Source organism: Leptopilina heterotoma, unplaced genomic scaffold (assembly GCF_015476425.1).
Source record: "Leptopilina heterotoma isolate Lh14 unplaced genomic scaffold, ASM1547642v1 Lhet_6, whole genome shotgun sequence".
In the NCBI taxonomy this organism is placed as follows: Eukaryota; Metazoa; Arthropoda; class Insecta; order Hymenoptera; family Figitidae; genus Leptopilina; species Leptopilina heterotoma.
The window spans coordinates 7,259,189-7,273,728 of NW_025111137.1; the positions used below are offsets into that span (position 1 = coordinate 7,259,189).

A 14,540-nucleotide genomic window follows, 5' to 3' on the forward strand; every position below is an offset into this window, starting at 1 on the left:
CAATTGGATAGCTCGAAAAGTAATTGATCACTCTATTAGTAGATGACAATATTTGAAAATAGTGGTAATATCGGAGAACCCATAGGGGTATCGTAAATTTGTTGATATATTTTTCCATTAAGAACGAAGATGGTATTATCGAAAAGAAACTTAACACAATTAGTTAGATTGTTGTAGCAATAAGTTAATATTTTTGAAAATTAAGTAGAAGAGTGTATTTAGTATAAGATCATAATCGACAGATGATTATGAAACAAATCAATTCGGTTTAATCCGCTTCTTGTAAATGATAAATAAAGGAGAGTACTAATGTCCATGTGGAAAAGAAGAAAGCTGCATTATAGTGACTCGTTTAGGCATTGGGAGCGTGTAAATTCATGATACAGAGCCGCGGCGATGCGGTACGTTTCAAAGCAACGATCAACTATAGCAGGACACGCCAGGGGCGCTTGAACAGCCCCATGCGAGAACCCCTGTGTTGTCGCCTTGGATCGACTGCAATCTTCTCTCTTCCTTGCTCTCGCATTGCCAGCTGAAAACAGACCTATCCTAAACCTCACGGCAACATGGTGCTTTAATACGATCTCACGATCAACGGCACCATACATGTTGTAAACCTTCGCGCCTACGTGTGCTTGACCCTATCCTTAACTTGTTTCAACTAAACTACAAGTTTCATAAAAAATATATGAATGCCCCAAAAGATAAATTTTCTCATGATTCTATACACTGTCAACAATTCTCTCTTAATCTACGAATCAGTGAATTTCACTTTAAACATTAATATATACCATCACTGTATGACCTAATTTTAAACATACGAACCTTTATTTAATTTTTATTCATTGAAAATGATTTATAAATTACAAACAGTCAATTAGAAAATCAATTTCACCTATCAAATAAATTAACATTCTTCGGTACAATATTTTCGCGTTCATGCCTTGTTGCGACATATCAATAAATATAAATGTACACATGAGAACATCAGGAGTTATGCGTCGTTTAAAAGCGTCCCAGCTATCTTTATGCGGAATAGAATTATTCTCATGTTTCTTGCGCTTAAAAAAACCTTAGTACATGTATCAATTGACTGAAAACCCATCGATAGATCTGATCACTTGATTTACTCGCATTAGTATAAGCGAATGTAAAAGACATCATAATATTCTGTTTCTTCTTTTAATAAAAAAAAAACATTAAATCCTTTCCCATTAAACATTTTAATGTATATATGTACGTTACAATGAGATAATAGGAATTTAATAGGAAGGAATTTTAAATAAATCTTGAATTTTACAAGTTTCAAAGTCGTGTTTGGTATCACAATGGAAGTTTTCTTGTTATCAAAGTTTACGCTTAAGTGACTCTAAGTCTCGAACTTTGAGACGAGATACTCGATCAGGGAGGACAAGTGAGAGGATGGCAGGAGAATGCGGGGAGAAGATTTTGGGGGTGGTATCTTCTCAATATCTTGATAGGATCAGAGATGTTTGCCGATAACTACAGTTTACATTCTCGAGGGGTTACTGAATCTGGAGAAAAGTACTCAAACATAATTCGCATCAAAATCTGATTATACAGAGAATTCATTGCTTCCTGTGTGCTAATTTCACAAAAGTAATTTCACTTGACAGTTATTTTTTTGTGATCAGTTAATGCTGAAGAAGTAGAAAAGTTTGAAAAGAAGAAATTAGCAATCTGCAGTCAAATTTACTATTAATGAGAGTGTTAAATAAAATTTTCAATTTCCTTGAGTTGTTGTTACAACCTCTAAGACCCAAAGTATGTGCTTTATCGAAAGTCATCAACTTGGCTAAACTTTCGTCATAAGCGAACAGAAGCTATGAAGTGAATTCTTAACCGTGACAAAAGCAAGTATTGCGAATATACGAGACAGGTGCCTTGGGAGATTCCTCGATAATATTGGTGAGCGGTTGGCGCACGTGAGTCGAACTTTAGCGGATAAACGTTGTACAGGGACATCGCGAAGACCGTTTTATGGCGGCATCAATTATTTTAATATTCGCGGTCGTAATATCGTCTCTCCGCGTTCCTGGGTCGGCGAGGTGTCAGCAATCGTAAAAGTTCTGACCAAAGAGTCGTTCCATGCTTTCTAACGTAATCGTACGTTCAACGAACACTGGTCGGATTATAATAATGTTTGCTATGCGACTATGAGTTGTTCGTTTAATGGCCCCATAAAGAATCACCGGGTCACGTTCGCCAGCAAGCACACCATTTGCTCGTGCAGGCACAGAAGTCACTGACGATATACGCACATTGTAGTCTGTAAACGGGGACGAGTGAGGCGATTAACGAGTCAATTCGTCAGAAAATCGAGGAGATACCAGATAAGAAATTACAGCTTGGTGATATGCGCCGGATAGTAAACATATTACACTGACGTGCAACGAGGCCAACCGCGCGTTGTAGAAATCGTGTGATTTATAGAACACTGCTCAGCGTCTTATTTCGCTACAAAGTATAATTACGGAGCTGCAAACCTAATCATTATTTAACCAGCAAGACACGTTCATCGGAAAAATAAAAAGAATTCTGATGAGGTACCTGCTATTTTTACATAAGGGATGATCATCAAAGACCTTGTTGAAAAGAGTTCATAAAACCCATTCAGATCATACCGAAAAGAATCGCGAATGGAAAAATAATGAATATAATATCGACGCATTACCGGAAAAGCGGCTTGCTTCCCTTTGTCATAGAAAAGCCGGAGCCATTCATTTGGAACTTTTTGAAATGAAATATTATTGTTTCTGGTGAATGATGATAATAATGCGAAATGTCGATAGATTTAATTCATTAAATGGTTGTTCTTCAAAACTGGACTCGAGCTGAAAGGGCGTCAGTCAGTGACGACGCGTCGACAATCGTCACGCCACATCAAAAACCGAAACGAGGGCAAAACGAAGAATAAATAATTAGCGTGTGGTTTCGGTCTGCGGTTTCGGCGCGCACGCGCCCTGTCGAGTGCCTGTCGACGACTGACATCCTTCCTTTAATAACCTGAAGGCCCGCTTTTTTATTTACCGCCGCGGAATTGAAGGGTTACTCCAACAATTACAATTTCCGGAAGTCAAGAAGACTAATATGTTAGCCTCTACTGCTAATTCTCTAATACTTCAAACCCAATTCTCAACGTAAAAATTAGTTTGGATCATAATCAATGCCTCTGTACTTAGCATTCTTTTATTCGACATTCTTTTATTCGAAAAGGTGAGTAAGTAAACATGAAATTTAAGCAATTGATATTGGTTTTGAAATGATTAGGAAACAAAGGAGTTATTGTCAGAAATATTGTCTGGCGATAAGAGCGTGACGTTTTTTGTAGTCACAGATAGAGGGTGAAATATAAGAAACGGGATGACGAATTTCTGCCCCGAGTCACAGTAACATGTGTTGCCTTTATTGGGTACTGCCCTCAGGTACAAAGAGGCACCGAATTTCCACACCACGCATCTGGCGAGCGGTAACATTCTCTGTGGAAATGTTGTATGATTTAAAAATTAACTGTCATTCAGTCCATAGCAAACAAGTCGACCAATTATTAGTCTTCTGAAACTGTATCACATTCACCGAAAGCCAACAGAAATCATTTTCCTACCACCAGCAATCTATTTTTAGAATTTAGATGTAACATAATTTCTGAAATATTAATCCAATTAGAAATGACTGTGACTGAATATCAAACCAATTTTTCCTTCATTTAAGAATCTATTAGTTTTAGATTATTTTAGCAATCAGGCATTAGGGAATCAATACTTTGTTTGACAATAGTATTTCGATACTTGCTCATACCATATCTACCAAAACACTGTGTTAAGTCAGGAGTCAAATTTGGATTTGCAAATTGCAATATTGTTCTATAGTCTTGATTTTTTTCCCCAACTGAAAAAAAGCAACGTTCCTTGATGAAAATATGTGAAAAGTTGCATTTATTTAAATACAAAAGAATGTAAACGAGGCGCAGAGAGAGATTATTATAGAAATTTGAATACATTATCGAGGGATTCAACATTAAGATGCGCTCTTCTCTTGCATGTTGGCGAATGATGGACGTGCCCTGATGAGAAATAATATCCGGCACATATACCTTCACATATGACGTGGAACCGTTGACGCGCTCACAGTGGGGATCTCCTTGATGGCGCCCCATACGGCAAAGAATAGAATTATTAAGCATATACATTGACCCTCATAAAGCGGCGTAAAAAATGCCACAAGCTCTTTTTCATCGACCGGTGATCGATCGTCTACTGTTTGCTCATTCGAATATATTATATACACATAAATGACGAACCCGATAAATACAAAAATAAGACACTGTAAGTCCAAAAAAAGGCCTCATCTCAACATCCGAAGGTGATGGGTCAAATCTATTCGACAAGGTGAAAGTGACAGATTTTACAAAGGCATCATCTTCGTTATAGTATACAACAAAGAATGAACTTCAACAAAAGAATCATCTAGAGACAATTAGAATCCGATCTTCTTTGTTCAAAAACATTCAAAAATTTCTAATATTTATAAAATTTTCAATAAATCAATATTGAAAGTTTGTATTTCTATACGCGATATAAATTCTATTTGAAAAAAAAAATCGTGACCCAAAGTGTACCAAAATAGTAAAGTATCGGCTTACAATTCAGAATCGAGAAATCTAAATCGGATTGACCGAAAAAGGTAGTGTCTGCAGGTGCAGAGAGAGATTTTGCATATGGGAAATCCATCTTTCTTCTTTAATGATTCGCACCTAAGGGACTCTAAATTTCTCTTACAAGTATAAATCTGTACTTTGAGATTGGCTACAAATCGGGAGAGTGCGGCATTTCTGGTAAGAAGCAGAATGAAATGCAGAGGAACTCGAATCGGCATCGATTCCATGCCCTTATTTGTGGACGGTATACGTTACACTAATGTCACTGCAATCGCGATACAGGTGTGTACATGTAGCAGCGCATGGAAAATAAACAGTTTCTAAAGGAGGCGAAGATGCGTACATAAGCAGTTTTCAAACATTTTTCAAACTGACGAAAACTTGATGCAAAAAAAAGAAATAGCTCCCTGGTAAAACATTTGGACTAATTCCGAATTAAATACAACCAGATTAGTATACGGATTAGTCTGAAAAATGATCCGAAAAATATTTCACTTGAAACTTTATAATAGTCCAGCCACTTTAAGAACTGAAAAACAGGATGAGTCTCGAAAGAGAATGGAAGCACGCTTCTTATACATCTTTATGCTTCAGAAAATGATAATCGTTGAACAAACCGTGCACCATTTTCATTTCCCTTGTATTATGAGGCCATGGGCGTGTTTCCAATGAGAGAATATAGGCCTATATCGTAAGACCTTAAAGTCGAGGTGCCAGGAGTTCCTCTCGGTAGACGCGAAGAAATAATGGAGAAGAAAGGGCAGTAATCACTGTAATTTTGATCCAAGAGTGTAGCATAATTTTTGACCCCTCGGTTTATGCGACACCATCTCGCGCCCACACATTTTATCCCAAACTTAAACTATTTATTTCACATATTTTATATATCCTGAAGATAATTCAAAAAATACATTCTTTTAAATTTAAAACTTTGTTATTTAAAAAAAAAACAACAGCTATACATGTACATTCATTGAATATATCAATTTTGCTGATTCAGATTCAATCAGAAAAAAAATCAGAAAAAAAATAGATCAAACGACCAACATATAAGGAGTATTGTAACATGTCATTCCTTAGATTGATTACTTTAATGGTTCTAGATTTCTTAACGAAGTAATCAATTATTCATATTTCTTATTTCATTGTATAATGATTGAATACATTTTATGAAAGTATGGTTATTATATGTTTCCTTTTTTGAGACACTTTATTTTTATTGCGACCGTCGCGTCTATGAGCGGTAATAAGCACTTTAAAGGTGTTTGCGATGACAGCAACCTTCATTTTTAGGACTTTGCTATTCTAAATAATAATATTCCATTCATTCACACAGAGCTATAACGAGCTTACTACCTTGATATAGTTTGTGCCGCGATCACCGATTATCTATAGCAATATAGGAGCAAAAAAAACTCACAATCAGTTATCGCGATTAGCTGTCAGTCTAAGTCTACCGGTTTTGATATGTTCCTAACGATTCATGCATAGAAAAACTACTCTGACATTATTTAGTCAAGTAGATCAATAATTAGTTAATAAATGAAGATATTTTTTTCCTACAAACACAGTTTATATGAAACAATTTATACATTAATAGAACAATATTTAACAACTTTAATTTAATTAAAAGCTTCATGTTTAATTACAGAAAATTATGTATCTCTAGATAAATAAATTTCAAAAATACTACTTTTTATCCATATTCGAAAAATCAAAATGGCGGATCGAATATGGCGGATGACAAAAATTTCATTAGACATAAAATTTATACAACATATATGTCATTTAATATAGAATTAATTCAACAAATATTTTATTTGACATGAAACTCATTTAGCCTAATTTCCATTTAACGTAAAAATACACTTGACATGACTTTTATTTAACATAAAAATCACTTGACAAGTTTTATTTCACAGAAAATTCATTTGAGGTAAAATTTGTTAAACATAATATATGTCATTTGACATAATATACATTTGATATAAATATTATTGTGTCTAAAAATTCATTTGTCATGAATTTCATTTGACATAAATTTCATTTGGCAAAAATGGCATTTAATATCATTCTTATTTGACATAAATTTTATTTGACATAAAGTTCATTTTACATAAAAGACATTTAACATAATTCTCATTTGACATAAAGTTTATTTAACATAAAAGACATTTAACATAATTCTTATTTCACATAAGTCATTTGACATAAAAGTCATTCGACAAAATTCTCATTTGACATAAAATTCATTTTACACAAATTACATTTGACATAAAAATATCAGCGCGAATTTTAAAATTAACCAATTAATTATTATCAAGAACATTATGATTAGCCAATTTTGAAATTCGCGGAATATTTCCATGTCAAATCATTTTTATGTAAAATGAAATCTATGTAAACTGAATTTTATGTCAAATTAAATTATATTTAATGACTTATCCGTCAAATGAAATTTATGTCAAGTGAATTTTATGTCAAATTAGAATTATGTTAAATAACATTTATGCCAAATAAAATTTGTGTCAAGTAAATTTTATGTCAAATGAGAATTATGTTAAGAGGCATTTATGCCAAATGAAATTTATATCAAGTGAATTTTATGTTAAATAAGAATGATGTTAAATGATATTTACGTCAAATAAAATTTATGTCAAGTGATTTTAATGTCAAATGATGTTTATGTCAAATGTATTTTGTGTCAAATGAGAATTACGTTAAATTACTTGTATGCCAAATGAAATTAATGTCAAATGAAATTGATGTCAAATGAATTTCATGTCAAATGAAATTTTATGTCGAATGGTTTTTTTGTGTACAATGAAATTTATTACAAATAATGTTCATATTATGTGAAATTTAAGTTAAGTGGTTTTTATGTCAAATAACTATTTTGTCAAAAAAATTCCAAAAAAGTTCCAAAATAATTCAGGTGAATGCATTTCATTTTAAAAATATTTGGGCGCCATATTGAAACCACCATTTTGGATTTTTTTAAGTTTAATGTCAGATTCCCAAAAACCTCCAAGTAACGAGATTCGAATCATTTTAATGTGGATCAGAGCGCATGAATAAAAAATCGTTTGATTTTAGATGCAAAACTGTGATTTTATTTTTTTATTAAAAATTATAAATTAATTCAAAACTATTAATTAGTTGGAAACATGCCGTAAATTGAAAATTGAAAAATAATTAAAAACTGACAAACCAATTAAATTGAAAAGACAAATTAATTTAGAACAAATATTAATAATTCATTGACGATATTATCTATACTAATGGAGAATGCATATAATTTAGTATAGAAGACTTATAATTAAAGTGAAAATTTATAAAGTGTAATCAAGAAATAATCAAGATTGCTTATTGAAACTATTATATGCGGAATTAAGAAAAAAAGTTTAATTACTTAATTGGTTGTGATGATACTCGGAACCAATACTATATAAGCAAGTTTGCTAACTTTGTAACCTTGCACATTCGAAATTATTTTTATATTTCAAAAATACTTAATTATTAAAGTCTTCGACCGCAATATTTTTTGCAAGGATTTTATAGAACAGTGTGATTTTATTATCAATATTGGTAAAAATGTTTTTTTCTATAAATTCTTTTTCACAAGCCATTTTTGAGACCATAATTTTTGAATTATATTATACTAAAGCACAACAATTTTAAAGGACCAACACTTTGTGAATAAAAAATGAGTGCTGAGTTATTACCATAAAACTCGAAGCATACACATATATTGGCTAAACTTGAAGACCAATTTCAAGTAGTGTCCCATTAAGAAAATGACACGCAATAACGCGACATTTCCGAGAATAAGGAACGCATTTCACGATCATTCGCACGATTGTAACGACATAACGGGGACCCTCAAGCAGTTTCACGGTAACTGAAACCGAATCGCCTTGACTCACGAGAACGTCGCGTTAAGAAATACCAGGGGTATACGACTTTTAGCACATATAAAAAAAAAGTCTCGCATTTATTTCGGCAAAAATTTAAAAGGGCAGACATTCAAATGTGCCGTTTAAATAATCTTCCCTTTCCTTTGCTTTTGTGTGCAATTTTTGTCTCGTTTGACACACAACTTCACGAACAATCTAATTTTAAAAGTGAAAATCTATTATGTTTGAAGAAAAAGAATATATTATTTAAAATTGAGAGAAATTGAGTTAAAAAAAATTACATAATTATTTGAAAACACAGTTAGTTCTTTTATAATATAACTCAATATTTCTAAAGAGGATATATACCTGTTTGTCTATACTTGGTTCTGTTATTAAGTTCTAGCTATTCTTCTATTATTACAGGAAGTTCCTTTATGCTGATGATCTTGAAACGTTTTCTTTGAGACAGAGTTTTTTGTGGTCATAAAACGATGCAGGAAAATTGGTGGGCGTTTCTTTGAATATTTACTATCAGAGCACCTTTGACAGTTTGCAATATTTTCTTGTTTATTACCATTCATAAGTGCAGACAATATCCGGGTTTTTGCGCAAAAATCTTTCTGAATCTTGGAAGAATGTTAATGTTGCTAGTTTTTTTATAATTAAGAAATTCATGTCCTTCAGGTAGGAAAAGTTTTTTCACGTAGTAACGTTAAAATATATGAACATATACAGAATATGTATATGGTTAAAGTGAAAAAAAATTTTGTTTCGTTTTTATTCAAGAATATATTTTTCATTTTCCCTGTATTGAACACTTTTTTATGTTTATTACTAAGAATTTAAATGACACATGTAGGAAAATTATATGTCACGAATAGTAAGTCTATTAAAAATTGTATTAGTATCAACTAAAAATTGTTACCTACTTATTAAGGTTATTTCTACAACATTATTTTTAAAAAACAAATGAAGAGCAATTTTTTAAATATTGATAAAAACATTTTTCAACAAAAAATTGAGATAAACACATATTCAAAATATTAAAATCTTTACAAATCGATTTATCATTGTTTAATTCAAGAAAAAAAATATATTACCAAAAAATTGTTAATCAAAAAAATATTTTGGCCTAACCTTGATGATTTTTAATTTTAATTTTTTTATTAGAAAAAATTACCAAAACCTTTAAATTCCCTTATTACAACAGATTTTAATTACAAACAGAGCGTTTTAAATAGAAAAAGTATTCAAAAATGAATAATTTATTACTATTTTTCTATACATTAAAGTTAATTCTAATGGTTATGTGAGAAATTTAAAATAACGAAATTTCTTTGTTTATTTTCCAGAATGAAATTTAATTTTAATAATAATACTACAACACATTTAAAAAAAATTTATAAACTTTGAAAATATTCAAATTTAAGTATTAGATTTTTATTGAAGTCAATAATAATTTTTGAAAATAATATTCGATCATTCAATAAATGTTTCAGAATTTTTTGAACAAAGCAATAAATTTACAAAAACTGAATAACTGAATAATATATATTTTTTAAACTTTTTTTAACATGATTTTTATGCGTAATAGATATGAAATATATTTCATAGAAATTATTTTAGAGAAAATAAAAAAAAAAAAGAAAAGATAGATAATAAACGTTTTTGAATGGATTTTCTGCTATAACAGAGTTTAAATTTTTATAGTATTTTTGCTTGGCCATAGAGGAAGTAATATTTAAACTCCGCCATTAACAGTTTTTATCAATTGAAAATTCATTCAAAAACGTTTAATTTCGACTTATCCGCTTTAAAAAAATCCACGTATCTTTTTTCACTAAACGAACAACATAAAATTAAGTAAAAAAGATTTTATTATTTTATTAATATTATCATTACGAATCAAGTGCATTTTTAAAAATTCAAAATGGTGGATCTAATATGGCGGACATATTTTTTGGAATTTATCGGACTTGCTTGAAACATACCTAGTCGGGGGTTTTCGGGGTCGCTGACTACGAATCTAAAGTCAATTTTTAAAAATTCAAAATGTCGGATCCAATATGGCGGACATTATTTTTAATTCATCAAATTCGCTTGAAACTCTTTAATACCTTCGTGGATTTAACACTTATTACTTTTTTTAATTTTTACATTTTTTGTGTTCTTTTTTTCCCTTATAATAATTAAACAATAAAATTGGAATTCCAAACATTAAATATTTTAGCAAATTAAATTTAGAGTTAACTGAGATTTTAATCATTTTAAAAAATTTTAATTAAGATTTATTAAATAATATATGAATTGATTAAAATTGCGGAAGGTAAAAATTGAATAAAATTCAAAAATGTGTCATTAAAAAAATACAACTATAAAAACTGTTAAGTCTTATTATTTATCTAATATCTCGATTGTACTGGTTAACATAAAAATATATTTGTAACATCTTTAATGGTACCTGATAACATTTATACTTTTTACCATCAAAATCTTATCATCCATTTCTCTCAGTGTAGAAACTAAACTTCTGATTAAAAATATTTTAAAAATTTACAAAGTAGATGAAAATTAACGAAATAATAGCTATCAGGACGCAGTTTTTGGTGTCGCTTTATAAATCTGAAATCATATTTTCAGAATTTAAAATGTCCAATCCAATATAACGGATTTAAAGAGGTCAAAATTGGTTTACTGTAAATGTTTTCCATAATTTATTTTCATATTTCAGATTTTCTACAACATAAAAATTGAGGCTTTAAAGTTGTCGACGATGAGTTATATATATTTAAATTTTAAATTGTGACTGTAATTTACTTGTGAACCTTATTATTTTTTTAACCAATTACAAGTAACATTTTTAATTTTAATAACAATAATTTAAAACATCCACGCGGCAATTAAATAATGAAAAAGAAAATTAATTTTCACTCGTTTTCAAAAGTAATAAACCGAAACTTGCAGCAAAAATGACATTCTCACTATAAAAAAAAGGTTCTAAATTAGAGCTGATTTCGGTACTAAAATAGAACCAAATTACGATTTAGTACCAATTTTGGTACTAAATTAGTACCTTTCTTTTTACAGTGGCTCTCAACGAGTCCAACATTGAAAATGTTATCAATATTGCTGCAAGTTTCGATGCTCTGTGGGAATAATATTGTGGTAAATTTGCTGCTTGAAATCAGCTATCTGCATGTATAATTGTCCGACATTGAATCTCGAGTTTGGAGCATCTGAAAATAAAAAATTGAGGTATTTTCTTAAAAAGTAAAACTCTTCTGTAGTTATCGTCTGAACTGCGAACTTTTATATCTCTAATAAAAAAACAACATGGACTTCTTTGTTTTAACTTTTCAACACTTTTTACATCTCGAGTTTTTTCAAAAATATGGTTTAATGTTAATGAATATTTATATCGTTTTACTCTCAGAGCTACTTCTTCATTATATATTATTATTTCAGTTTCTTTAAAAGCTTCATTTTAAAGCGATAGTTGCTATTCTCCTATCACGAATCTATAGAAATTTGCCATCAATTCTCATCCCTATACCATGTGTCTTGTGATGGAAAGGGAAATCCGCCTAATATATAAGAATATTGTAATATGATAATGACTTATATTCTAAGAACGAATTGCTTAGTCTCTCCTGTGCCAAGAAGACAATTCGAGGTTCAAAAAATCATAGGATCATCGATGTGGTCATCTTATCATGTTAATAAGTCTCTCTCGTTTTGTTTATTGTTGAATCGAATTAAATTTTACATAAATACTTTTATAGATGAACGTTGATATTTTATATATGGATTTGTTTATTTATTTAATTTATTTGACGTCTCTTGATGAGTTATAATCTTATAAAAATAAAGATTTGTATTATTGATGATGATTGAATCATCTCTTTTTTATTTTTTGTTTAATCATTTAGCTATAAATACAATAACTCCCAATCCACTTCAAAGACTATTATGAATAACAATAATTAAATGTTCAGCGTCGAAGAAAATGAATTATGATCTTTATTAAACATATACTGCTAAATGCAATGTTCATCACTCATATAAATTGAAGACAAAATTTATCTTAAAGGACTCACCAGTGTCGGTGTAGATTGTAGGGATCTAAGAGCCGAATCACCCCACTTCCCTTGCCTGCTGGAGTGTATATTACTTCTGTGCTCGGGATAAAAGCGTTTTGATGCCGGAGGTGTATTAGAGGAATAACGAAAGCCAGAATAAGAGTTCACTTTTCTCTGTTGAAATTCCCGATCGTATCTAGCATCGAAAAAAGCATCATTTGCGCCTCCTACTGTACCGAAGGGTCCTCCGGTTATCCTATTTGGAGACCGTTCACTTTGGAAGGGTCTGTAAAATTGTGAAAACCCAAAACCCTGGGGAAAGCCAGCACCGACGGAACTAAAAGCAGGATTGATTTGTGAAAATCCGGGAAACTTGGTATAATCAATAATTCCACTTGCAGGTGGAACAGTAGATTTAATGTCTTGATATTCGTTTCGTTGACGATATTCCTCGTTCTTGGGATCGAAAACCTCCTCGTCGAAGACCTCCAGCTTAACCTTGACTTTTGTCTTGCGATCTTCATCTACGCCATCGATTTCACTCTTCACTGTTAGAAAGTGACGGGAAATATTTAAATCCTGCTCGGGAATTATTGACGAATTCTTTTCAGAATTTCCTAAACTTGCAAGCTGCATTTTTCGGAATTTTTAAAATTCCCCGGAAAGAATCATCGCTAAAAATTGTTTGAAATTATATCCAGAGAGTCTGTTTACCATTTGGAAAAAAGAGGTTTCTGGGCTGCAATGTCGATCCTCATTATTCCTTCGTTTACTCAAGCGAGCTCGTAAAACGCGAGTGCATTTCGCAGAGTAAACACTTGTCTCACGAAATACGGGGGAAAATCGAAGGTTGATGATTTTCTCTTCGGCCAAGGGGGGGAGGGAGGGAGGGGGGTCGATAATCGGCCAAAATAAAAACCCGAGTCAAATCACTAGAATATAAACAAAAGAAATTCTTCACTCGGAATATGACCGGAGAACCGAAGTGCCGCTTCGTATAGGATCGGCTCGGTTTTCGGTCGGATGGTGGGGATGGGAGGGGAGGCAAGGGCGGCGTGACAGTTTCCGTGTCACGTGTCTCCGACCTTAGGCCCCGCCTACGAATCCGTTTTTCCCTCCGGAGGATCGTTACCTGGCTGGCCACAATCCCTGCGGAACGTCATTCGTCGCAGGCTCGTGGAATTGGGAGGACGAATTATATCGAGTTCCTATATATTTCACACACTCCTGATGCTCTCTTTATTCTTTTCAACACACTGAAAACGCGAACATTCTCCAGGAACTCTAATTATGAGTTGGAGTCGCACTAATACCGTTTCTTTAAAAATTTTGGCAAGCACAATGCTTTTTGTTGCATTGCCGTGTCGTCACTGAGGGGGAAATTCTCTTTGGACTTGGTCAGGGGGATTGGGATTTGAATATTTTCTGTCGTCAATTTAATCGATGGAAATTGTCGACTGTCAATTTGCAAAAGAAATCGAACGCGAAATGCTCATAACGTTTAAGAAGCAGCCGGGCCCGGTTAAGCTGATCGCGTACGAGTTTCGTTCCACGCAGCGTGAAACTCTCAGTTGGAGGTGCACAGCCAGCGCCAAATAGCGAGAAGCCACGAATCAAACCGAACACTCCCGAGAGCATTACCTTCGAGGATCGCACTACGCCGCCACTGTCGACCTTCCTTCCCGCCTTCCGCGCGCATGCTATAGACCCTATTTTACAAATCTAGTCCTTACATATATATTAAGGCGTCTCGTATGTTTCCTATGCGACACAATCAGAAAATTTATTTCTTTTAAGTGTATTAGTCATTATAAATAATTTTTTCGTAGGAAATTGTGAAGAACATTTCTATCTATAATTATGACAGTATACTTAGTCTTGTTG

The 14,540-nt window shown here is 32.1% G+C and overlaps 1 protein-coding gene across 2 annotated transcripts in view; it reads right to left on the reverse strand.

Annotated features, from left to right (window-relative positions):
* LOC122509142 overlaps positions 1-14,223 on the reverse strand; it is a 383,804-nt gene extending 369,581 nt beyond the window's left edge. The window contains exon 1 of one of the 2 annotated variants that reach the window (XM_043622954.1): positions 12,675-13,313. In XM_043622954.1, the coding sequence (XP_043478889.1) occupies positions 12,675-13,292 (618 nt within the window). In that variant the 5' untranslated portion in view covers positions 13,293-13,313. Of the gene's footprint in view, positions 1-12,674 lie in introns of both variants that reach the window. The other variant, XM_043622955.1, reaches the window with a different exon arrangement.
* Between the last annotated feature and the right edge of the window lie 317 nt (positions 14,224-14,540).